This window comes from Natator depressus, chromosome 15 (assembly GCF_965152275.1).
Source record: "Natator depressus isolate rNatDep1 chromosome 15, rNatDep2.hap1, whole genome shotgun sequence".
Lineage (NCBI taxonomy): Eukaryota > Metazoa > Chordata > Testudines > Cheloniidae > Natator > Natator depressus.
Window position 1 is genome coordinate 26,681,249 of NC_134248.1, and position 24,628 is coordinate 26,705,876.

Genomic DNA, 24,628 nt, shown 5'->3' on the forward strand with positions numbered 1-24,628 from the left:
ATGTTTCTGAGTGGACCAGAGTAGACTTCTGAATTCCCTTACTGGAAACAGCTACCCAGAGGAGCAAGTAACTTGATCTATATCGCTTCTCTTCCAGGGGCAAGATTGTTTCAAACTGTATTGGTCACATGCATGGTGTTTAAAGGGGAACTAAGCTGAAACCTCTTAAGTACCCTTTCGACAAAAAGTTACCATTCAGATTTTTTTTATTGCTCCTAGCTAACAGACATTCACATTAGTTTAAGTGTGCTGTCCCATGTGAAAGAGTTAAAGGCTTCACTTACATTTGTATGACCTCTTCCTTCTCTTCTGCTTCCCCCTCCCATACAACTTGGTTTAATCTCAGCACTTCAATACTGGAAATAATTAAGTAGGAATTTTAAACTTCACTTGCTTTCAAGAGTTACCTGAAGTCATTGCTGTGGCTTTCTAATTCTCCTCAATGTCAGGTTTTTTTGCTTTGTTTTTTAAACAACCTTTCCTATTTGCAAATCCTGTTAAGATAAAATTCACTTTGTATAGCTATGTGATAAGGGTTTCTAAACAAGACTGTAAATGTTAGTGTATCTTATGTAAAATATTTTGTAGACTTGGTTTTCATTCAAGGATGGGCGCAAATAAAACAGATAAAGCTCAAATTTTCAACTTAACTTAGAAAATACTAATGTTTGTAATGTAAACTAACAGACATTCTCCCCTGACTTTCTATACATGCTACTTGAATAGGGTAAGCTGATACTCATTTCAGTGAAATTAATATTTTAGATAACTTCTCTAAAACCAACTGTGTATTTAAATAAACAATTTAACTGCCATTAAGTTTTATTGTGACACTATTCTTTCTTTGAGACAAAGTATGGATGAATTCCTCCAAAGAAAACTGAATACCTTACTAAAACTGAGTGGAAACATGCCACTAAACTGAGTACGCTTAAAATAGATGCAAAATAGATATAAGGGCCCAGGCTGGTTGTATCTTTAAGACCCATGTATATATTCTAGTAATCATACTAACAAAAGTTATAACCAGATGGCCGTTTAATTAGTCTAGCAATAGTTGTTTTTCAGCTGTCAGCTAATGCAGACTGAACAACACAGTAAAACAGATAAGGGACTAAGTTGAATAAGTGTTACTCAAGCTGAGTGAGAAGAAAACTAGAAAAAGCTTTGGGTTTGCATCATACTAGGTTGTCTAACAAATTAATTTGAGTTATAAGAAGATACACCTCCAATAATACAATAAATACTCACAGCACGTGAAAGGAGAATCACTCTCTTTGGTGGCAGGCATAAGTAACAGAACTATCCTACTATGTGGAGCTTGGGTTGAGCATTTTCAACTGAGAATAGGAAATCCACAAGTCCTAGTCCTCCAAAACCAATTTTTGGGGTCTAAATAAATGAACTATGGTCTTCAGCTTTCTAAAGATGAGTAAGTCAAGTGAAACTAAAACTGTCTAAATTCTTGTACACAGATGGGACCACTTCTATATAACTTCAGTTTAACATTTTATCTTGATATATTTTTTCCTTTAAATCTGGAGTAAGTAAGGCAAAGGTAATCAGATGGTCATTGGTTAAATTGGTACCAGTAACTGAAGATAGTTTGTGTATGCTCCAAAACTGGTTGTGCGGTGCTTTAGAACTAGTTTATGATTTCACAGAGAAGCTGTACTCTAAGTAACAGAATCTTAACATTATTTAGTTTTATCCTGGTAGTTTCAGGAACAGCATTAAATCATTTTACTCTTGCTCTTGGCTTAGACACTAATCTGAGTGAGAAATATTAAATGTGGTTTGAAACAAACATGTTATGCCTCACTTCTTAAGGTTTGTCCACACATGCTTCATTTTAGTTATTCCAAAATAACTTTGTGCGGCCACTTACTCTGAACTAAAAATGCCACTTTCAAAGTGGATTAAACTAATTCCAAACAATAAACTCTTATTCCACCACATAGGGCATATTTCAGAATAGCAACTGCACTCTAAATTCACACCCTACTTTAATCCAATATAAATTTCACAGGTTAGACAAGTCTTTTGCTGTCAAGAGGCTTCAGCTAATTTTTTTCCAGAAACGGATAAATTACTAAATTGCATTAAATGTGCAGGTTCTGTAAATGCTATTACCAAAAGTAGAGTACTGTCACAAGTGTATCAGTAATTCAGTATATTTTAAAACAATTTCAACAGTTCCACATAACTTTGCCTTAATGGTTTATCATTCAAAATTAAGTTTTATATAAATAAAACCTGACTGATTGAAAAACAAGTTTATTACAACATTAAAAAGGTAGTTATTTAACAAGACTCATGGTACACCTATGGCATTTTGCACTACAACAGGATATTTTACAAGCTGAACCATACATAGAAAACAAGAGTGTGCCATTGTTTGGAAGCTATGTATTAGAAACCAGTTATACTGCTATAGGCTACAAGCAGTTAGAAAGTGTTTAATACTGCAAACAATCAAATATTGCAGACAATTTGTGGTTCTTGAATGCTTAGTTACTTGACTAGAACAAGAGGGAATGAGATGGTAAAGAGCACCAGAAGATTCATTTTAGGGTTTTTTGTACTCAATTCTTTCTACTTTCACATCATCTCCAATTAGTTGATACACATAGGTAACTACTGTGGAAGCTTGGATATCCATCAGCACAAATGAAGGAATGATGTTGCTGGAAAGAAAAACTGATTGTTAATATCAGGTAATTATAAAACTCCAACATTAGGTATTTCTCAAAGCTAGATTCCTTAATATGAGTTGCTCCAAGGAATTTGGATTTGAATTTTATAAGCATGATCTAACAAGTTGGAAAACAAGACTAGGTATTTCAACAAACTCATCTTAAGCAAATGGATTTAGAAGGTATTGTAGGAAAATCCTTGACACCAACAGCACAATGTATTTGCTAGATAACGAAATAACCCTAAATTAATTTATGCACAGCATCTGTTTCCTCTGATAGTTAACATCACTGCTGGGGATTATCTGTTCAACCTGACAAAGATTAGGAAGGCTTTAGTTATTACTTTCTAGTCTGTGTGCACAGGAAATAGGCAGTGACAATGAATACACACAAATGCTGAGCAGCTGTTTTCATCCTTTTCTTTTCTAGACCCAAACCTTTGGTAAGTGATACAGAAATGCAATATTGACATTTCAAAAAATAAATTAATGTTAGTGTGTATAAGGCTTGAAGATAAACATGTATCTTGGTAACTGGTGTATTAGAGAACTGTTATTACTGTAAAATTAGTGCTGATGAACAATGATGGGTGTGATATAAAAACCTAGATAAATTGACAGCTGTCCAACTTATTTTAACTCACTTCTCCAAGGCACTATAAGCTCCTGTGGCTGACCCGGGGTTGATGTAGAACTTGTTTTCATGCTCAAACGCCTCAAATTTGTGTGTATGCCCTGAAATTAAAATGTCCACATCAAACTGCCTTTGTAGCAGTGCCAGGCTGGCCATATCTCCCCACGGTATAACTTGATGGCCATGGATCAGCCCAATTTTGAATTGCCCAACGGTTACAACTTTCTGTTCTGGATAATTCAGGTTCTAAAAATTAAAAACAAATATACAACATACAGATTACATATACTGAAACAGACTCCATCTTCAGAAGGAATTAAGTTATTTACTATGTATTCATATCACACAAAAATCTGCTGCTCCTGAGAATGATCTAAAGATCTTCTTCAACTTAAGTTTTTCTTCACTGAAGAATGTAGAAACTTCTAGCAGGAATATCACACCCAGCCAGAAATCAACTGCATCAAAGCCAAATATGTTGACTCAAAGGTGGCACCAAGACTGAAAAGCTTACAGAAATACTGAAATAATAAAATTATTTACAGTTTAAAAATAAATTTAGAATTACAAAACTGCATTTGACCAAGGAACTTCAACATTTTGGCAACAGCGGCTATTTGATGGCAAATAGGTTCAGCTATTTTATTAAAATGTTTAATCAAATATAATTAAATAAACCAAACTACAGACTCTCCCCGGGTTACGCAAATTGTTCCATAAGCCAGAAATAGGATTTTCGAGTTGCGGAAATTTTTGCGTAACATACGGGTACACGTTTCCGACTTATGCAAAATTCGAGTTACTTAAGGCTTTCCAGAACGGAACAATTGCGTAAGTCATGGGGCATCTGTACATGAATTCAAGAGTCAGCTTTGTCCTTGTTGGGCATGGGGTAAGAACTAGGCTTAAGTCATTTCACTGGTTATGACTACACAGTACTGCTTATTTGCTTTTTACCCTGTTCTTTATTAAGTAACTGTAACTGTCTCAATTTTGTCCTTTTCCTTAAATGGTGTAAAGGGAGTTATAAACAACTCACGTGTCAGACTGTTTTTTAAAAGTCGTTGTAGAGAGGTCATTACCTCATCAAAGTCTCCTCTTACAATATGAACATCCCCAGCAAGAGTCTTGAGGTAGTCATAGCTCTCCTTGGTGCAGAGGTTTCCGGTGCAGAGGATGTGCTGGATCTTTCCTGGGACCAGCAGTTTTTTGAATTTAGCTGGGAGGTTGTTGCATCGATGTGGGATGTGAAGGTCTCCTAATACTAACACCAGCTTACAAGGTGTCAAGGACAGGAAAAAGTTAAGTATTACAGAACCTAACTGGGGCCAATAAAAATCAAGAAGAAATTTGCAAGGTTGGTTATCTTCAGTTTCACAATTCTGCATTTCTGATGTAAAATTATTGAAAAAAAGAACTGAAACCGAGCTTATGACTGGGACGTGGGTCTCAAAGTGAGTGATGTCTCACTAAGGTAGAGTGGTACAGCCTGATGATGCCTTGTCTACACTGCAAGGGTTTTGCCAATATAGGTATGGCAGCAAAATCCTCTAGCAATAGATGCACTTAATATGAAAGTCCTTGTACTTGTATAATTTATGCTGGTTTGGGGAAATGGCATAATCTATACCAGTACAAGCACAGTTATACTGGTGTAACTGCATCTACAGTACACCTTATATTGGCTATGTTAGTAAAAAAGACACATTCCTGTCAGACATAGCTCTATTGGTAAAATTTAAGTTTAGACCAGACCTAAGTTACGGCTACTTTCCTTTCATTATTTCAAGTTTCCCTTTACTTCAATATTTAATCTTCATTTTGTTTTCCTAAAATGAGTCTGCAGTGTGCATCAGTGTTTAAACTGAATGCAGAGTTTGTCAAAAGCCAAGATAATAAAACATCTGAGCTTCCACTGGACAGTATCAAGTACAGCTTTGTCAAAAAGCGGATTTTAATAGAGCATTGCAAGCTGAAGATAAACCAGACCAGAATAGAACTATGAATACATAAAACTTAAAGGAAATTCTCTATGAAGTATGGCAAGTGCTGACAGAATACAAGTGATGCAATCAACCAACAAGTAATATCTGTTAGTCTATATCTCAAATCTAGGATGTCACCATTATTTAGTAAATCACCTGCACCATCATCACACCTTTAATCTGAATCTTTGATTACAAAGGTAGCCTACAATGTAATGTCAGACTTTTTAAACTTGTTATCTAGGAAACAAAATTAATGCAGTCAAAGCATCAATAAGCCAAGCTTAATTTGATTATGCAACAACTGTGTGAAAAGGGTTGTAAAGAAAAAATTGTTACAGGCCACATGAGGATTGGATAAAAAGCAAGCATTCCTATTATTCTGATAAATAAGTCAACATAATACTTGTTTTCTTCCACGTGTAGTGTTGTTGATTTATGGTAACACCCAAAATGTGATAACATTGGGCTAGTCTACACTGGCAACGCTAAAGTGCTGCGCCATTGTAGCGCTTTAACGTGGCTTGTGTAGTCACGGCAGAGCACTGGGAGAAAGCTCTCCCAGCGCTCTAAAAACACCACCTCCATGAGGGGCGTAGCTACCAGCACTGGTGCACTGTCTACACTGGTGTTTTACAGTACTGAAACTTGCTGGGTGGGTGTTTTTTCACACCCCTGAGCGAGAAAGTTGCAGCACTGTAAATTGCCAGTATAGACAAGCCCATTGTAAACAAACATATAAGCTGCTCTCCAGACAAATAGAAAAGTTAGATATTACTACTTGTAGCTACACTATAAATTAACTGTAACCTTGTCTACATTATAAAATTTTGTACTTTGCATTTTATTCCAGCAACCATGCAGCAGTACTCAACAATGTAAACAGAAGTGCAGATAGGGCTCAGGCATTTTTACCAGTGTTGTAAAAGCCTGCTCAGTGTAAGTATCCAAACTATGCAAGCAAGGGGAATATTATAACTCAAAGAATTGGTAACGTAATACAGAATCTTTAATCTGTGAGCCACCAGTTCAAGTCCAGGTCAGTAGTGATATAAAGCAATTACCTCTTCTGCTGGTCTCAGAAATAAAAAGGCCTTCCACTAGTTCCCAGTGGACAGACGTCCTATTACTCCTAAAGATGATCCCTCCAGCTCAAAAAGGAAGCACATGGGCAAGACAGTGAAGTTTGCTGGGCTAGTGCCAGTGTTGTACCTGTTCAGTGGATAGGACTTCATTCCTCAGGGGTGTTAGGCTTTTCACCAGCACTTTGTTCATTTTAAAATTTGGATAGGGCAAAGGAGGGAGAAACTTAAATTTTGGCCTTCCTGTGCTATAAACTTAAAAAAAGTGAGTTAACATGCTTGAGCTGCCATATCATTAGAAAATTTTTAAAGTTACATTTTAACGTTATACCCTGTACACACTGATAGCATAACCACGTTACCTGAAACAGTTTTAAAACAATTTCCTAATATGGCTGATTTTGTAGCATAACTGATTTTGATGGCAACAAAATAATATGTGGGGTCTTTAATGAAGTCTTACAAGATTTACATGTAACACTAGTTAGTTACATATGTAACGCCCGCCCCAAATTATGCTCTCAGTTAGAGACACTCAACCTCACTGAATCCAATATGTGCTGATGAATTGAGAGAGGCCATTTTAGCTCCTCATTCAGATTCAAGTTTCCACCTATCAAAATATCTTGCTAGACTACAACAAGCAGCATTTTCTGTTGTACTAATTAGTACCATTAGTACAACAGCATTTTCTGTTGTACTAATGGTACTAATGTACTAAACAACAATCATGACAAAAAGCACATAAGAATTTGGTTTTCAACAGAACTTTAGTTGCAGTCTTGACTACGGATTGGCTAGCAGCTATTCCATAATTCATACCTATTTTAACATCTAGTAACATTGACAAATCACCTACCACCCATGTTAGCAAGAGCCAAGAGGAGTAAACTTACTCTGTGCCCAGCCTTATTGGAATGAAGAAGTTGATTGCAGACAGGGGGAATGAAAAAACAGGGTGAAACATGAACAATGTTAAAAGAAAGCAACAGAAAAGGAAAAAATAGACATATGAATAGACAAATAATGATTTTTTTAATGTTATGAAAGGAAGTGTTAAAAAAATCAGCTTTACTGAAACTGTCTGAAACAATATTGGAAGACTTTCAAGCTGCCACTTCACAAAATATTCATACCATCTGCTGTAACTTTCCAGTGAACCAGTTATTCTTTTGAATATTTTTCTTCTACCCCCATCTTTTTGAATTTCACATTAGACTGACTTCGTAAACAGTGACTGTTCAGAATTTTTTTCCCCCAAAACAAGAATCTCCATTGATGCCAATTTCATGGATTTCTATTCTTCCAAGACAGTGGTCACATATACTCCCGAAAAAGGTTATTCATGTGAATGAATACTATTAAAGCAAACAATGCTGAAGATTACATGGTTAACACGAAACAGCATTCCAAAGAAATATAGACGAACCTTGCTAATTTGCCTCAATGCTTGGGGGCCCCAATATGAACATCTGAACTGGGCATTAAGATGCACGTGAGCAGGAGATAAAAAGCCAAGGGTTGTTTTCTAGACAGCTGCTTAGTTTTAGTTATTCTGTTACTTTGCAGTAAGCGGGTTAGTCTATATGTTGGGTCAGGTTACGCCTCAGGAACAGCAAGGCCCCGGCACGGCACTGTCCCTGCAATTAAAGCTCTGGGACACGCAGTCCGCTTGCGGTGAGCGTCGTGGGGCGGGAGGAGGAGCACGGTTCTGTTGTACCGCCGTGGCTAATGCAGCTCCGATCCCAGGGGAGCAGGAAGGCCTCAGGCCCAGGAGCGCGATGGGAATCGGGGGGACGGGGCGGGGGCCCTGGGGCAACAACGCGCCGCGGGTGGGAAGGGCAGCAGGGCCCTCTCCAGCGTAGGGTGCGGGTCGGGAACTCCCTCTCACCGCCCACGGTCCCCGGGGTGCTCACCATCCTGCTCCGGCCCACTCGCCACCTTCTTCCCTTCCGGTCCGCTCCGCAAAGGGCCAGGGAGCAACGGGCCGCCGCGGCTTCCGGAAGCCAAGCACGGTTACGGCCTACGGCAGCTAGAAGGGATCATTCCACGTCGGTACACATGGGGACGCGTTCCTTAGCCGTCAGGCCTCGCGCTTCCCGCGTCGCTGTCAGACAGAGAAGGATGAGAACCATCCGGGTGCTTGAGGAGCAGATGGCCCCGCCCCTCAAGCAACTGGCTGGTTTCCCGCCCTTTGGGGACCTGTTCTGTGAGGGGAGAGGTTGGGTTGGGGAGGCCTGACTGAGGTGCTGTCGCCCAGCCCCCGAACCATGAAGTGTGTGATTGGGGGCAGCCGCCTCAGAGGTAGGGAGATGTGTGGTGCTGCTCAGGGGAGCACATCACTGGGACCATGAAATAGGGAGCAGGCTGAGACCTGCTGCTGGGGACACGGTGATGGACCTCCAGAGTGGATGTTCAGGGGCAGGGAGTGGAGAGCCAAGGCTACCCAGATCCCTTGGAACAATATGAGGTGTGACAGCATGTGGAAGCCAATGGCGCCATATTGCTGCAAGGCCTCCCCCCCACACACCCACGCACACAGCCTTGTGAGTGCATTTTGCCTGAGATCGGTGGCACGAAGTCTCTCATCAACCCGACAGGTCTCCCCAGAGAACACCTGGTGGGAATGGTAGTGGGAGCTCTGTTAAAACCCTATTGTCCCTACCTGTGAGCAGAGCTAAGTGGCCCCTCACATGCATGCAGAACATGCAGACCCTTGTGCAACATGATGAAAAGTACAGCTACTTACTGAGTTGTTTCCAAAGGCCTCTGGAATTTGGGTTTTAAGACCTGTCTATTTCTGTCATACAAAATATACTTTAAACAGATGTTGCCATGTAATTTAAGACAAAGTGTGACTTGTTGGACCTTAAAATGTTGTTATTAGAAAGAGGAGGACTTTTTGGTATGTAAAATGTCTACTTTTAAATAAAGACTCTGTTGGTCATTTGAGCAACTAGGGCTCTACATATCCCCAACAGAATCTTTCTTTGCATTAATTTCAGTGGTGTTTCAAAGGAAATGCCGCAGCTGCCAGTACCAAGGATTCTGGGATGCGTAGATCAAAGGAGAGGGAGAGTCAGAAAATCTGGCCTTTAATTCTGACTGCTATTGATTTGCTGTGTGATCTTGAGCAAGGCATGTAACTTGCTGTGCCTCGGTTACCCATCTATAAAATGGGCATACTGGTTTTTACGCTCTTGTAAAATCCATCTATGAAAGAAAAGTGTGATACAAGTTCAAACTACTACTAGTAGTAATTCTTTGGATACAAGACTATCCTTATTTATTTAAATTTTATTTAAAAAAAAGCCAGTCTTAGGGAAACATTATTCTGGTGATCATCTTTGACGTGATGTTATTTTAAGATTATTATGGTGGATTTCCCAGTCATTAATGTAAATTATCAAGGTACTCCTATATTGTTTCAAAAACTATTTTATTTCAGCCATGCAACCTTAAAGTTTCTTTCAATATATACAGCAATAATCTTTAAATAAGTTGGCTGTTTTAATGCCTAAAAGCTAGTAGTCCTAATAGCAAATTTCAGTATAAGACCTAGACCAAAACCATTGCTCTTGTGCTTCCTGATGGCTTTGTAACTGTATTTTAAGAACTAACTCTGTTAATTGAGTAATATGTGCTGACCTGGTGCACAAAATAAAAACAAATATAGCTTGGTAATTTCAAGTTCCTGTTAAGTATGGGAGGTAAGGACCCAATAGGTCAGATATTGGAGTCCCACTCAGTGGAAATGTTGCCTTTAATAGCTGTCTTTATTTGGTGGTGTGCTTTCTGATTTTTGTTTAATGGCTTCAAGGCTCCATGGCCAGATTTTTCAGCTGTGACCACCGGTTTTATGTGTCTCGGTTTTTAAGAGCCCAATCTAATGTACCTTGGGGCTGGTTTGTAAAAGTGCTGAGCAATTGGGTTTGTGGGTGCTTAGCACTTCTGAAAATCAGACCCAAGTTATCTCAAGTTCAGCTCCTGAAACTGAGGTACCCAGCATTGGTGGCAACTTTTGAAAAGTTCAACCTATGGTGCTTTCTGCTGCCGTTGTGAGCAATACAGAAGAGGTTTGCTGTAAAACAGTAATTTTTGCCTTTGTGCTCCTCATTACATCATAACTTTCTTTTAAAATATATGTAGGAAAGTTAGAATTTTTCTCTTCTTTAATTAATCTGGAGACAGTGTTATATCACCTTTTTTTTTTTATTTAACCAAATACAGAACGCAAATAGCACATTTCTTTTGTCTTCTCTTACAGTGTTTGGAAGAGCAATACATGCCATAGCACGAATTAGTGATGAGTTTTGGTTTGACCCAAATGAAAAAGGTGTAAGTGCATTTTGGGTTTTTTAAAATAATTTAAATGGCTTTTTATGGGGAAATACAGTCTCAACATTAATTTAGGTAGCTTTTTGAAAAATTTTCTATACATGCCTTACAGCATAATTCAATTTCTCTTCCTTACTGTCTCACATTTTTGGCATAGCCACATTCAATTTTTTGGGTATCATCTTAACTATGTGAACGATACCATGGAAACTCTGTTCCTGCTTTTTATAGTTTTCCTGCTTTTTCATAGTTGCCAAACTAGAATTTGTCTATGACAGTAGGATTAGTGCCACAGATTTTTAATGACGACAAGTGGTCAGGGTCTCAGATTTACAGCTAATTTAAAATTACCTCTTAAAACCATATTCCAACATTTGTTCATTTCTGACTCAAAGGGAAGAATGCCACCTGCAGAATCGCCAACACCACTTCCTGCAGAATTTGGCATTTCTGTGGTGGTCTCATCCAGACACGTACTGACCAGGTCCAAGCCTACTTAACTTTTTCAAAGATCATAGCTTAAGTTGGGGTGATTGCAGACCATCAGATAAAAAATGGAGATATATTTTTAATTTGTAAAGTAAACCAACCTTCTCATATAAGCATTAATAGACCCATGATAATAATACCCCACTTAGATGAGGGAAAGGAACTATTAGATTTTGCTACCACAGGCTCTGATCCAGCAATGCCCTTAAGCACAAGCTTAATTTTAGGCATATAAATAGTCCCACTGGGGTAAAGTAGAACTATTCATATGCATTCATTTTGCTGAATTGGGGCCCTAGATTTTATCAACCAGTTCTGACTAGCAGGAGGAGTAAAACTGATTTGTTTAAACATGATGATGATGTATGTATATGAATCCAACAAACCATCTGCTATATTAATTATTCGATTTATACATACATTATATAATATGTTTTGTTCTTATATATGATATTGGAGAATAGAATTAAATAAAAATATACATTTCATCCATTTTTGTTTATAGTTTCAAGGTAATAAAATATTTTTTAATTATATTTTTAGCTTGCTCTAAGATCAGTGAACTCTTCTAGGTCAGCATATGCATGTGTCTTCTTTTCATCTATGTTTTTTCAACATTACTGCTGGACAGCTGAACCTGAACTGTGTCGGAAAAAAAGACAGTTACCCCTTACGTGTAAATTAGTAATGAAGGTAAATCTTAATGGACTGGTAAAGATGACTTTTTAAACAGCGAGGCAATTCAACTTTCCAATGGAATTGTGAGTGTTGTAGGGGACAGGATGATATATTACTCTGTTTGAGTAGAATTCACCCTTTGTGGAACTGGGGACCATTTGTGGCCTTTAAAACTCTAACTTGTAGCCCTCTAGACAACTGAGGTAGGAACAAAATTTGTATTTATTTATGATTAGACGTGTTCCCTGAGCTATGCCCTGCAGTTTCATCTAAATTGAAGTGTTTGAAACAGCTTCATCACTACAGAGAGGCAGTAGGGGGCACCATGTTTCTAATTGCCTCTGACCATTTACCCTGCTGTCTCAAGAGCAGGTCTGGTGTGAGCCAGGTACACTCTGAGCAGTTACTGTCCCATCCCTGTTTCAGCTGTTCATTAGCTGCCCTGTCGGCCACCTGTTGCATTGTAGGGGTGGGAGGAGAGGGTCACTCTGGTTGCTTCATTCCCTGCTTACTTGCCTGTCTGTGGAAGCTCTAAAGATATCAGAATAGGCGCTTCAGAGGGTCTGCCTGAGACTAAGAGAGCAGCAGGTAGTAAAAGGTGGCTCACTTCTACCACACAGCCACCTAGGTCAGCGCAGGAGAGGGGAAAAAAGCAAAGCTTGGAAACCAACAACTAGATAGGACTCCTTGATTCTCTACGCCAGCCCAGGTTACAGCAGTCTTTAGTCATGGACCAGCTGGGGTTATCCAGAGTGAAAACACACACTCCAGCCATTATCCCTATCCTCCCCTGACATTCCTCCCCTGCACCATGGGCTGTGGGAAGGAAGGGGTAGGAGGTGGCTATGTTGGCTTTACAGCTATTGAGGAGTCCTCCAGAAACCGTATTTCTTCTCTCTTTACACTGCCTGAGCTTTCCAAAGGAAGCAGAACAGGGCAGAGAATCTGCCACAAAATATTGATTGTGGGGTTTTGACCTTTTGAAATAATATATTTGGCCCTCAGGTTAGAAAAAATTGATGATGCTGATGTACACTAAATACTGTTCTTGGAAATAAAAATACAAACATATTTGTATGTACAGAACTAAATCATGGATCCATCTTTCTCCTGTGCTTTTGCTAGTTTAACTTTGTTTTAATTGTGTGGTTGTGTTGATTTGCCTGACTCTTGCTGTCATTGCTTTTCTTTTTATGTTTCCCTTTGTGATTCACGTGCTATTATTTAGCATTCTTTATGTTGCTCTTAAGTTGCACACTATTAATGCACTTTTTCTTACAGTCAGTCCTCCCTGTATTTAGATGTCTAAACACACTAGAAAGGAATGTAGAGAAGTGCAACATTTATACAAATGTTAATGATTGCCATATAACTTTTAAGCTCTTCTGCAAACATGGTAGGTTAAATGTAATATGACTTTATAGAAACATTAAGTACTTTAAACTTGTAAATATTTTGTCAGCTTTGTATTTTTGATTATTAAACTTATTTTCTGTCATTGGCAGAATGTTATGCCTAACATTTTCCATTATAAAAGATTCTTGCAACCATTTCCTATCTTTTGGGTGCTTGACTTTGCAAACTGAAAAGCTTTGCAACCTAATAAAATCTAAAGTGGTTTTGTATAATATAATACAATTTATAAAGTAAAGTATGGTATGGCAACACCCATTTTTTCATGTTCTCTGTATATGTATACACTTATATATATATACACACTTCCTACTGTATTTTCCACTGCATGCATCTGATGAAGTGGGTTTTAGCCCACAAAAGCTTATGCCCAAATAAGTTTGTTGGTCTCTAAGGTGCCACAAGTACTCTTCGTTCTTTTTGCTTATAAGGCACTAGTGTATTCAGTTCTCATCTGCTGTTACAGACTGATTTTCTCTTTGGGCTGCAATTACTCATATGATAGATGATTATTTTTTGTTAATTTTCTCACAGAATGTACTATTATTACTTTTATAAAATGTTGATGCTCGTTAGTTATTTAGGGGAACTTGTCATAACAGTTGTGTTCTACAAAATAGGCGTTTGGTAGATGGAATAGCAGTTTCACATCATAATCATTAATGATGTTTGTTTTCATGCACCTGGGTCCTGTACAGTAAATATGGTGACTATAACAAGATTTATTTTATGCCTCAAATTCTTTGAACAATCCATGGTGGCTTATGCTATACCGTGTTCATCATCCAAATAAATGCATGTGGCATGGGGAATAGAACTCACAAACTTCAATTCCCAAAACAAAGGAGCTGCTCCACTAACTGCCAGTATAAGAAACTGATACATTTGAAGAGGTCTTGGGATAGTACAAGGAGATGTACCTAGGAGTAATTGGATGAAGTTAAGAAAGGGAAAATGTAGGAAAAATATCAAGGAAAAACTTGGATACTGAAATCTGGTATAATAGTGGAATAGTTTCCTCAGGGAAGTAGTGAATGCTCTAATGCATGAACATTTAAAAACTAGGTGGGACAAAATACTGAAAATGCATTATAGGGGAAAAAGCCTGTTTTGGTAGTTAGATGGACTAGATGATCTAATCAGTCTTTTCCATCTCTAAGTTATATGGTTCTGTGAATTTATAAAAGGTCTGACATATTCTGTCCAGTAGAAGACAGTGATGCACAGTCACTTTCTGCTGGAAAATGAACCCTTAAAGCACCATTATAATTATTTCTGCCAGTATACTTAGCAGAACTGTGGTACATAATGCATTTTCTAATATTTGAAACATACTATTTCATATTAATAAGTGGAAATAATGTATATTACGGCTCAAGGCAATGAGTTTGATTTAGTGCTAGCTTAATGTGCTACACTGAAATAACAGATTTCTTGCCATTTGTTGTTTGGGTTATATTTAATTTTGAAAGTTTGCATTTTAGAGGTGTATTTGGAAAAATGTAACAGTATATAATTTTCCTTTTTTAAAATTCGTTTTAAATGTTATTTGTATTTGTATAAACTTGCTATATATGTACAGAGAACCTGATAGCAAAAGATTATTCATCTGATAACCTTTTGTGTTTTTATTAATAAAAATTATTAATTTGAATTGTGGAGTAAAGAGAACCTGACACATACATTGATAGTGAAAACAAGCCTGTGACATCGCTCAATATCCACTGCAGATCAGAGTATTTGTATACTTGTATGCAATAGGTTTCAGAGTAGCAGCCGTGTTCGTCTGTATTTGCAAAAAGGTGCCACAAGTACTCCTTTTCTTTTTGTATGCAGTAGTAGATGGTAATTAAGATAGCTATTCAGTAAATGTTTATAGAAGTTTATTATTTTCATTATTATACCAGCCAACCATTCTGCCTTTCTTTTACACCCCAAACACCAAATGTACTTTCTGGGAGCTAACATGCCTGACCCTTTGCTCTTGTGGATCACCTGAGATTCAGAGAGAACTCTTGAGACCCACAAGTTTTGGAAGTGGAACCCCTTCATCTTTTTTCATGATGAAAGAATTCCTAGGAAAGTGAGTTAAAATTCATGGAGTTTCCTATACTTAGGCAAGCTATTCCCACACAGGGCAGAATGGGACCTTTGTTGGGTTTTTTTTACTGAGATTAATGAAAGTGTTAATTTAACATTTGTTAAGTTTAAGATAACATGCAAACATATGTTAATTTCTATACCCATGCTGTATCTTTAGGTATTGTAAAAACTCATAACTTGGCTTTTCATGAAAGTGAACCCTTACAAGCTGTTTTTTCAAGGGATATGTGTCCTAATGTACTGAAGATTCAATCAAGGTAATGAATTCAATATATTATTTGTTTTAGAAATAATATAGGAGGAAGTAGTTCACTCAGAGTCCAATTAAGAGAATCAGGGATGAACATATTTTGGGCACCTAAATGTCACATAGTAATGACCAATGTTTGATTAGTTTCACGCTACTATACTAAATAATACTACATCTTGGGGACCTTAGGTCATGGCTGCATCAGCCCTGCCATTAATCCAGCTTTGAGTAAAGTCTACATTGTATAACTAGCAGCTTTCAGAAGCTCCTACAGAATATCATAAATACTGAAGTTGTGCTTGAGTTGTTTAGACAAAGGAATCTAAAGGTAAAATTACAAACTTTATAATAGCTACTTAAAGTGCAGTTCTACTCTGAAAAGTGGCTTTCTGTAACAAGCATTATGGGATTCAACATTTATTGTCTCTCCATGACTTCTAGATTAAATTTGCTCAGTTTAACAAAGAAAATGATGATTGTCTGACTATCATTGCTGCGAACTCCACCTGGAGTCTGAAATTGAGCTGGGTCATTTTGGCTCCTGCATTATTGCTATTATAAAGATTCTAAAACTGAACTTAGTTAACAGTTTTGTTGGTGATGATGAATGTGTTAGATATGAATCACGTTATTGTTCCCTAGTGGCAGCAATAACAAAGGTAAAAGATAGCAAAAATTTATTTTTATACAAAAAATATGCTTTGACTGTGTATATTCAACATTGCTGTTGAGTAAGAAGGTTTAATTTTTACATAGTCAGCTTCTCTCACCTTAAACATCGTTTAGCATTATTGATAATTGTATATTATATTTTATATATTCACAATAAATACATTAAATATTGGCATAGGGGAGAGATTACTGGAACTTCTGTGAAACAGGTGTTCTTTTACCTCTAGAAAAAAGAAAAATACTGTAGTATCCTTTGTTATGTACTTTTGGTGAAGGGGACTGAGGTATATGTCAGGAGTGAGGAGTATGACTGTGAGATTCTTTGACTATTACTCCTGGCAATTAAAATCCTGATTATGGCAGCTACACTACTCCCCCAGTTCAGGAGAAGATAATGAGATATTTAATCATGGTGCTACAGTGAGACTAAATGATAGCAAAGCATTTGCATTTCATATTTTGAAACAGGAAAAATAACTAAAAAGTTCCAAAACAGCGGAGTAGACTGATTTTTCTCTCACAAAGCCTTGTTTGCAAAGACCTTATTACTGAATATTACTATTAAGAATATAAGCAGTGGAATTTTATAGCAAAAATGTATTCATATAATGGTTACCAATTCAAAATGAAATATCAACCTTTCTATAATACCTATTAGAGAGATGAGGTGGGTGAGGTAATATCAACAACACTGCATACTATAATATACATTGGTTACTGCACAGAAGTAATTATACTATGCACTTGAAAATACCAGGGATTTTGATGTGCAGTCTTACTTATCTCAGTCAATTCTTCAAAGTAAAGAAATAGTTCTTATCTGTATGTTTTTTTAAAAGCCACTCTTTTGAAGTTTGAAATCTTTTGATTAAATATTGCTTTGGGGAGAAATCATCATTAGTTTGCAAGTATTTGGACATTCCGTAAAAACAACAGTAGTATCACAGTCATATATACGCCAAACCTTTCTACACTATTCACTGAAACATTGCTCTCTTTTTAGGATTTTTTTTTAAACATGCTCCCTGCTTTCAGCAGTCTCATTGTTAATTCGCAAAAGATACAGTTTGAAAACTGTGCTTAGCAACAACAGGTCAGTTGCTGCAAGTGCTAATGCTATAATTAAAGGATTATTTAATATCTAATAGTCTTTGTCCAAATGCAGATTTGTACATCAGGCAGGCATATTTTTGAGTGTACAAAAGGGAGCTAAGATACACGGAAGGACTTGGTCAGAATTGAGAGCTGCAGTCAGGGAGAATACGTCTTGAGAAGATACCTCAAAGACTTAGAGCATGATCCAAAGTGCACTGAAGACAATAGAAGTCCTTCCATTGACTTCACTGGGCTTTGAATTAGGCCTTTGTTGTGGTATGAAAATAGAAAGCCAATGGAGATTAAAAACTTTTCTGTGCATAGTTGGTTTTAGCACAAGTCAGAAAAAAAATTCAATGATCATATTAGCGTAAATAGAAAAAAGCTAAATATTGTTACCAATGGGACAGTCAAGTTTGGAACAAGCATTGTAAGGGTGCTAAAAGTACAGTTCTTAAATGTGCCCTGCCAGCTGAACTTATATAGAAAGATTTTAGCTCGTCTCCTGAAAAGAAAATTCTAGAACAGTGAACAAGAGCAATCTGTTCCTGTAGCCATTAAAAGTGTATATAGGTTTAAAAAGTATTTACCTATACAAAAAAGTATTAGCCTGACAAAGTTATATCTCAATTGGTCTTATATTGACAAACTTGCTGTTTTTCAGAAATCATGCCAGTGATATTCTGGAATGCATTAGCTGCTTCTTATTGTGTTTAAATACAGGACTTGAAGATTGACAAACTGAGTTCTGTAGCAAGCTCTGGCTTGATCCAATATCCATCAAAGTCAATTAGAGTCTTTCCACTGACTGCAGTGTGCACTGAATAGGATCCTGTATCTCTTTGTTCCTCAGTTTCCTCATCTGTAAAATGGGGGTAATAATATTTACCCAACACACAGCATTCTTAAAAGTATTAATTAATTACTGTTTGTAAAGAGCTTTCAGATCTTCAGCTTGAAAATGTTGTAGGAAAACAAAATATTATTATCATCATTTAATTTGGTAACAAGACAACAGCTGCATGGGCCAGCTGGAAGATCCTCCTTAATATTATTTGTGATAAAAGCACATCACTACCATTTTGAATGCTTCACATAAACAGCTACAGTTCTTCCCATATTTTTAAATATTTAAGTTAATAACATTTCAAAAACAGTGTAGGGGATTTAGGTCCATATCTTCCATTAATTTTAATAATGTGTCTAAATTCCCTATTTTCCCTTTCTCAGTTTCATTGTTCAAATACTATAGAAATAGAAGTCTGTAAAGCCACAAAACAGACTTTACATGATATTGTTTTTATAATTGAAATAAGTGTTTTTGAAGACTTGGTGCAAAGCTCACAGTAGGAAGTGACAGGGTACGCATCATGTGAAGGCCAAATATTTATAATGTTACCTATAGGATGACTCTGAATACCAGTATGTGCAGAGTAGATTTTTAAAAAATCAAACATTAATTCAATAGAGTTGACAAATTGGTAAACATCCATGACATTTTTCATGAACCTATTTTTAAAAACTGAAGCAGTTCATAATGTAAAATAGATGTTTTTGCCAAGCTGGAAAAACTGTCACACTTGACTTTTTTTTAAAAAAAGAAACCGTAAAAAGGATGTAAAGCACGAGGCCATCTTTTTTTAAAATATCGAGAAGTGGATACTGTCATGATAGGCTACACAATAAGGAATACTTTTAAGGGTCTTAATAATTCTGTGCCTTGCATAAAATATCTTCTATCATGGGTCTTTTTTTTTTACTTATGATTTGGGAGGAATCATTCTCAATGTAAAAAAAGGGGAAATGGGAGTGGTCTTGGATTTTTGCCCACTTAGTTTTTATATTGCAGTAGGTGCTAGGGACACCAGTCAAGCCTCTGTGCTCCATTGTTATACAGACTGTACAGATATTCAGTAAAAAGAAGGTCATTGCCCCCAAAGTACTTACATTCTGTTGTTCTACCTAATGAGATTATTCCCAACACGTCAACTCAGGAAGCAGTGTTGAGGGGTTTTGGAGAGAGCTGTGTCCCGGCCTTCCTTTTCTGGAGAGAGAGTTGCTACGACTACAACACAGAGCTTTTGGGGTCTGGAGGAGATATGTCAGGATTCCTTGGGAAAAGAATGATCAATGTATTTCTTTTTGCAATCAGTATATGGAGAAACAACCATCAATTGAACCTGTTTGTCTGTAGTAAACAAAATTTAATGCAAGAATTTTGCTTTTCCATCACCTACAAATTTATGTACAAAGTAAAAATAATAAAAATATTGCTGCTGGATTCCACTGAAATTTGTGATGCATAAATGTAAATGATGATGGCAAATGTATCTAAAATGGTTATTTGGCTCTTGATATATTAATACTAAAAGGAAAACAAAATCACATTAAGATTGTCATAATTATCATGATAATTAGATATTAACTGTTTAACAGTACTGGTTAGATAAAAATATAATTATTGTTCATTATTGAAGCATAATATATAAAATCATCATCATATACTAAAAGAAAAGAAAATACAATTAAATCACGTTTAAAAGGGGGGATAATACACAACAACCTATATTTTCTCTTGAAACGTTTCCAATTCTTATGGCAAAGTGACACTAATTTTTGTTACTAACGTGAATAGATAGTAATTTGTTGTCCAAACTAATCTTAACATACTATACAAAATTTCTTAGGCTGCTGACTGATATAATGATTCATTTTCCAACCTGTCAAGAGGAAGTAACTGTAGCTGTTACACCAATGAAAGTTTGTTTCAAGAGTTATACTGAGGAAGAAATTGGTAAGAATTAGTTCACAATATTTTTGAAGGATAAGGGTGCTTTAAAACAATTGAAATAAATAATAACTTTGCAGCATGGTGCGAAAAGGTATCACATGGTTGGAAGTTAAACTGATAATTTAGATATCTTAAATGAAGTTAAAGGTGTGCAGAGGGTTTCAGGTCAGGGAAGATGCCAGGATAGAAAATTAAAAATAGGACTGTAACCCTTAAAAGTTTTTGAGGAAACCTGTTCTGGCGCATCAGTTAGACTTTTTTTGGTATCAATAGTAGATGCCACCAGAGCAGTACATCAAGCTAAAATTACACAATTTGCTGTGGGCTTGAACTGAGATCATTATTCTACGATAGCTGTAAAGAAACAGCAACAAACTGGGAGAGGAGGAGAATTTTGTATTTAAAAAGGAGATAAATATTTAAACATAAATAACATCATTGTAATGACAGGTTTCAGAGTAACAGCCATGTTAGTCTGTATTCGCAAAAAGAAAAGGAGGACTTGTGGCACCTTAGAGACTAACCAATTTATTTGAGCATAAGCTTTCGTGAGCTACAGCTCACTTCATCGGATGCATTCAGTGGAAACTGCAGAAGACATTATATACACAGAGACCATGAAACAATACCTCCTCCCACCCCACTCTCCTGCTGATAATACCTTATCTAAAGTGATCACTCTCCTTACAATGTGTATGTGCTGGAAATGGCCCAACTTGATTATCATACACATTGTAAAGAGAGTGGTCACTTTGGATGGGCTATTACCAGCAGGAGAGTGAGTTTGTGTGTGGGGGAGGCGGAGGGTGAGAAAACCTGGATTTGTGCTGGAAATGGCCCAACTTGATTATCATACACATTGTAAGGAGAGTGATCACTTTAAATAAGCTATTACCAGCAGGAGAGTGGGGTGGGAGGAGGTATTGTTTCATGGTCTCTGTGTATATAATGTCTTCTGCAGTTTCCACAGTATGCATCCGATGAAGTGAGCTGTAGCTCAAGAAAGCTTATGCTCAAATAAATTGGTTAGTCTCTAAGGTGCCACAAGTACTCCTTATCATTGTAATGGCCATCATCAGCAATGAGCATATTTCTAAAAGTTAATATATGTCAGCAGTATTACATTTTAGCTGGTCTAGTAGTGTTATGTTGTGCACTAATGTGTGAGAATATAAGATGGAGAGAGTGTTTTCCTGACATCTGATTTGGAAGTATTTTGAAAATACAAATTTGTTTCTAAAGCATAGTGTTCTCGTGCACGGCACCAGAAAGTGATGCTACTAATACAGTTTTACAATGGTGTAATCAATTCATACACTTTTTGAGGGAGACACCTATAAATGTACTTTGTAACCCGTGCCTCCTGTGAAACATTTGCCACTGCATTTGGAGAGTAAGACCCCACACTTTTGCATCTTTCCTGAAATGGTCCAGTTTGATGGTGGTGCAGTTAAGGAAAAAGATGCTTTTGCAAGCAGTGGGGAGGGGTGTGGATTGGTGTGAGGGAAGGCTATAGAAAGGGAGGGCAGAGAGGCTCAAATAGTAGAAATGGAGCAGATTGTGAAAAAGAGAAGAGAAAATAGATTACATCTTCAAGAAGGAGACATTATTAGAAACAAGCATATATTTAAAGAGGATGAATAATTTGAGAAAAAGCTGCATAAAGATTCATCAAGAAACAGAACTAAAAGAGGAGAGTAAGAAGAGAAAGAAGGGAGGGACAAAGGAGACGTACTTTTTTTTTTTTTTTGGTATTATAAAACATTTGCTTAATAGAACATATTAAGCCACATTCTATATATAAAATTGTGCAACCAAAGCAATATTTATATCTTTGAATATATGATTTAGTGGTGGTTTGGATGTCTATAGAAAAAATAAACCCTGAAAAATGGCCTGGTGTTGGAAATGGAGGGGAAAGGGATGACACTGCCTCCCTAGACCTGCCTTCATTTGCTTATTATAGATCCTACATTTTGTGAGTTGGCAATTATATTACAAAACTGTGGTTCTTCTACCTTATAGAACACTACAGGGTTATTGTTGCATGTACAACTGTGCATGGATGGAGGTTGAGAGACAAAAATTCCAACAGGAAGAGTAAAAGACTTGAGACTGGTTTCCACAGGAGTTCACTATTCATACTGCTTTATTATATTCTGTACCTCTCTGAGACTCACACACACATAATAAAAATGTCTTTATATTTTCTTTCTGCGCCCCTCCAGAGATGAGCACCCATGAATGGAGAACATCTTTTCATTCTTCTTACAGTAACTAAGAGAATTGCAATGTTCATTATAAGTGAAAAATTTAATACTTACAAATGAACTGCATAATATTTTCCCTTGTTTATATCAATTGTACAATATCAGTGAAAGAGTATTTTGTTAAAAAATCAGGAAACCGAATCTAAAGAAAAATCTAACTTTTTTTGCCTTCTTTTATACTTCAGATAGCTGTCAACTATGATTAAGTCTATTTAAAAAAAATCGCACAGCAATTGCCTCCATATGAATGGTTACATTTTAAAATAAACTCTTAAATAAAAACTGCTGAATACAGGGCTTATAATGAACACCTTATCAACATTGAAGTCAGTGAGATTTTGTACAAGGGACTTCAGGGTCAAACCCTAGGATGAAAAAAATGTAGGGTGCATTAAAAATAATTGGAAATTAACATTAGAAGTTGTTCTAAGTAATATTTTTAAATGCTTTATTTAATTTAATAGTCATCTTAAGCTAACTTAAATAATCAAAAATATTTGCCTTTAACTTCTAGGTCACAGGGTAAATTCTAGAATTTAAATCGTTAAAAAAAAATGGTTAGACAAACCATTACATTAACCAAAGCATTTCAAGAATATTTTACCTAAAACAACTTTGACGTCTGATTTACAGCTCTCTTAAATGGGACTTAATTTTCTGAATTCCAGTCTTCCTCATGACATTGTCAAGATAGTAACTTCCTGTTTGATTGTTAATACTTTTTAGTTGTTTGATAAGCTTAAAATTAGTTTAAGAAGTGATTTACTGTTCTTTGTGATTAGATGGAATTATTGGAATCTTTTTTCTAATACACTGTTTTCCACTGTAATTGTGCTAGTAGGAGTTACTCTTGGAAGATAACAGGTGTAAATATTTCAGCTGATATTTCATAATTATCAATATCAGAGTCAGTATATATTTACATTAAATACTCGTATACATGTTTGTAAGTTATTTGTTAGACTTTTACAATTGCTGGTCAGGGCCTGTGAATGCAGTCATGGCCCCACTGACTTACTGGGCTAGAATTTCACCTTCTGTTTTTAATCCTTGCCTTTCTTGTAATTTTTGAACAGATTTTTCAAAGACAATGCACACTAAAATACATCTTAATCCAGATGAATTTGACTACTTTCAAATTGGAGTAGACTCTGAAGTAACGTTTTGCCTTAAAGAACTGAGGGTAAAGATACAAATAAAATGTTCTTGTTAGTAGGATATTTGTGTAGTATATATAATGTTTAACCATGGCACTGCAGGACTCTCACTGAGGCAGCTGTATACAGTGCCTCACATGCACAGTGGTATTTACTACCTGGACGAGGGGTAGCCATAAAAGCAGGCTTCCTTTTAGCACTGGAGGTTTACCTTCAGAGAGTATGGTGGGGAACAGGGAAGTGAGGATAATTTTTTTGTAAAAGCTTGAGGTTTGAGTAAAGATTAATTTATTATACATGTATTGAAGATGTTATCATCTATAGCTATAATAATGCATCTCATACTAGATGTGGAAAATATTATCTCTGGGGAAATCTCAGGGCACAGAAGGCAAGAATGTATACATGTAACAGTAGATTGGTATCCCTAATCCATGAAGATTAATCCATGGGATAAATGTAAAGGAAAATGCAGTGCTTAATATTTGTGTTTTAAGATACTTCAATAATCCTTTCTTTTCCATTTGTAGGGTCTGCTAGCATTTGCAGAGGCTACTAGCGCTACTGTCTCAATTCATTTTGATGTGTCTGGAAAGTACATTTTTGGGAACCCAACTGTATAGTAATATTTTAGTAACAGCGCTGCATTCAATTTTCATTTGCAGTCTAAATTATGAGTAATATTTAGCCATTACAGTAGAACCTCAGATTTATGAACACCTTGGGAATGGAGGTTGTTTGTAACTCTGAAATGTTCATAACTCTAAACAAAATATTGTTCTTTCAAAAGTTTACAACTGAACATTGACTTAATACAGCTCTGAAACTTTACTATGCAGAAGAAAAATGCTGCTTTTAACCATCTTAATTTAAATGAAACAAGCACCTAAAACAGTTTCCTTACCTTGTCAAATCTTTTTTTTAAACTTTCCCTTTATTTTTTTAGTAGTTTATGTTTATCCCAATACTGCAC

At 36.5% G+C, this 24,628-nt stretch overlaps 3 protein-coding genes across 4 annotated transcripts in view; 2 read left to right on the forward strand and 1 right to left on the reverse strand.

The window, feature by feature from the left end:
• The window catches only part of KNTC1 (kinetochore associated 1), an 81,041-nt gene extending 80,261 nt beyond the window's left edge, over nt 1–780 (forward strand). Inside the window, exon 64 of the mRNA XM_074972997.1 lies at nt 1–780. Within this exon, the coding sequence (XP_074829098.1) occupies nt 1–24 (24 nt within the window). The 3' untranslated portion in view covers nt 25–780.
• VPS29 (VPS29 retromer complex component) lies at nt 313–8,543 on the reverse strand. Of its 2 annotated transcripts, XM_074972995.1 has the most exons (5): nt 8,316–8,543; nt 7,829–7,876; nt 4,415–4,606; nt 3,343–3,578; nt 313–2,687 (listed from the first exon to the last, which is right to left on the reverse strand). In XM_074972995.1, the coding sequence occupies exons 1-5, from the start codon at nt 8,316–8,318 to the stop codon at nt 2,570–2,572; spliced, it is 597 nt and encodes a 198-aa protein (XP_074829096.1). In that variant the 5' UTR covers nt 8,319–8,543; the 3' UTR covers nt 313–2,569. The 2 variants fall into 2 exon arrangements, with proteins under 2 accessions (XP_074829096.1, XP_074829097.1); XM_074972996.1 differs by lacking the exon at nt 7,829–7,876 and having other exon boundaries at nt 8,316–8,542.
• RAD9B (RAD9 checkpoint clamp component B) overlaps nt 8,450–24,628 on the forward strand; it is a 21,995-nt gene continuing 5,816 nt past the window's right edge. The window contains exons 1-8 of the mRNA XM_074972994.1: nt 8,450–8,703; nt 10,667–10,737; nt 11,770–11,919; nt 13,186–13,300; nt 15,578–15,677; nt 20,125–20,231; nt 23,575–23,681; nt 24,186–24,250. Of these exons, the coding sequence (XP_074829095.1) occupies nt 8,670–8,703; nt 10,667–10,737; nt 11,770–11,919; nt 13,186–13,300; nt 15,578–15,677; nt 20,125–20,231; nt 23,575–23,681; nt 24,186–24,250 (749 nt within the window). The 5' untranslated portion in view covers nt 8,450–8,669. The remainder of the gene's footprint in view (nt 8,704–10,666; nt 10,738–11,769; nt 11,920–13,185; nt 13,301–15,577; nt 15,678–20,124; nt 20,232–23,574; nt 23,682–24,185; nt 24,251–24,628) is intronic.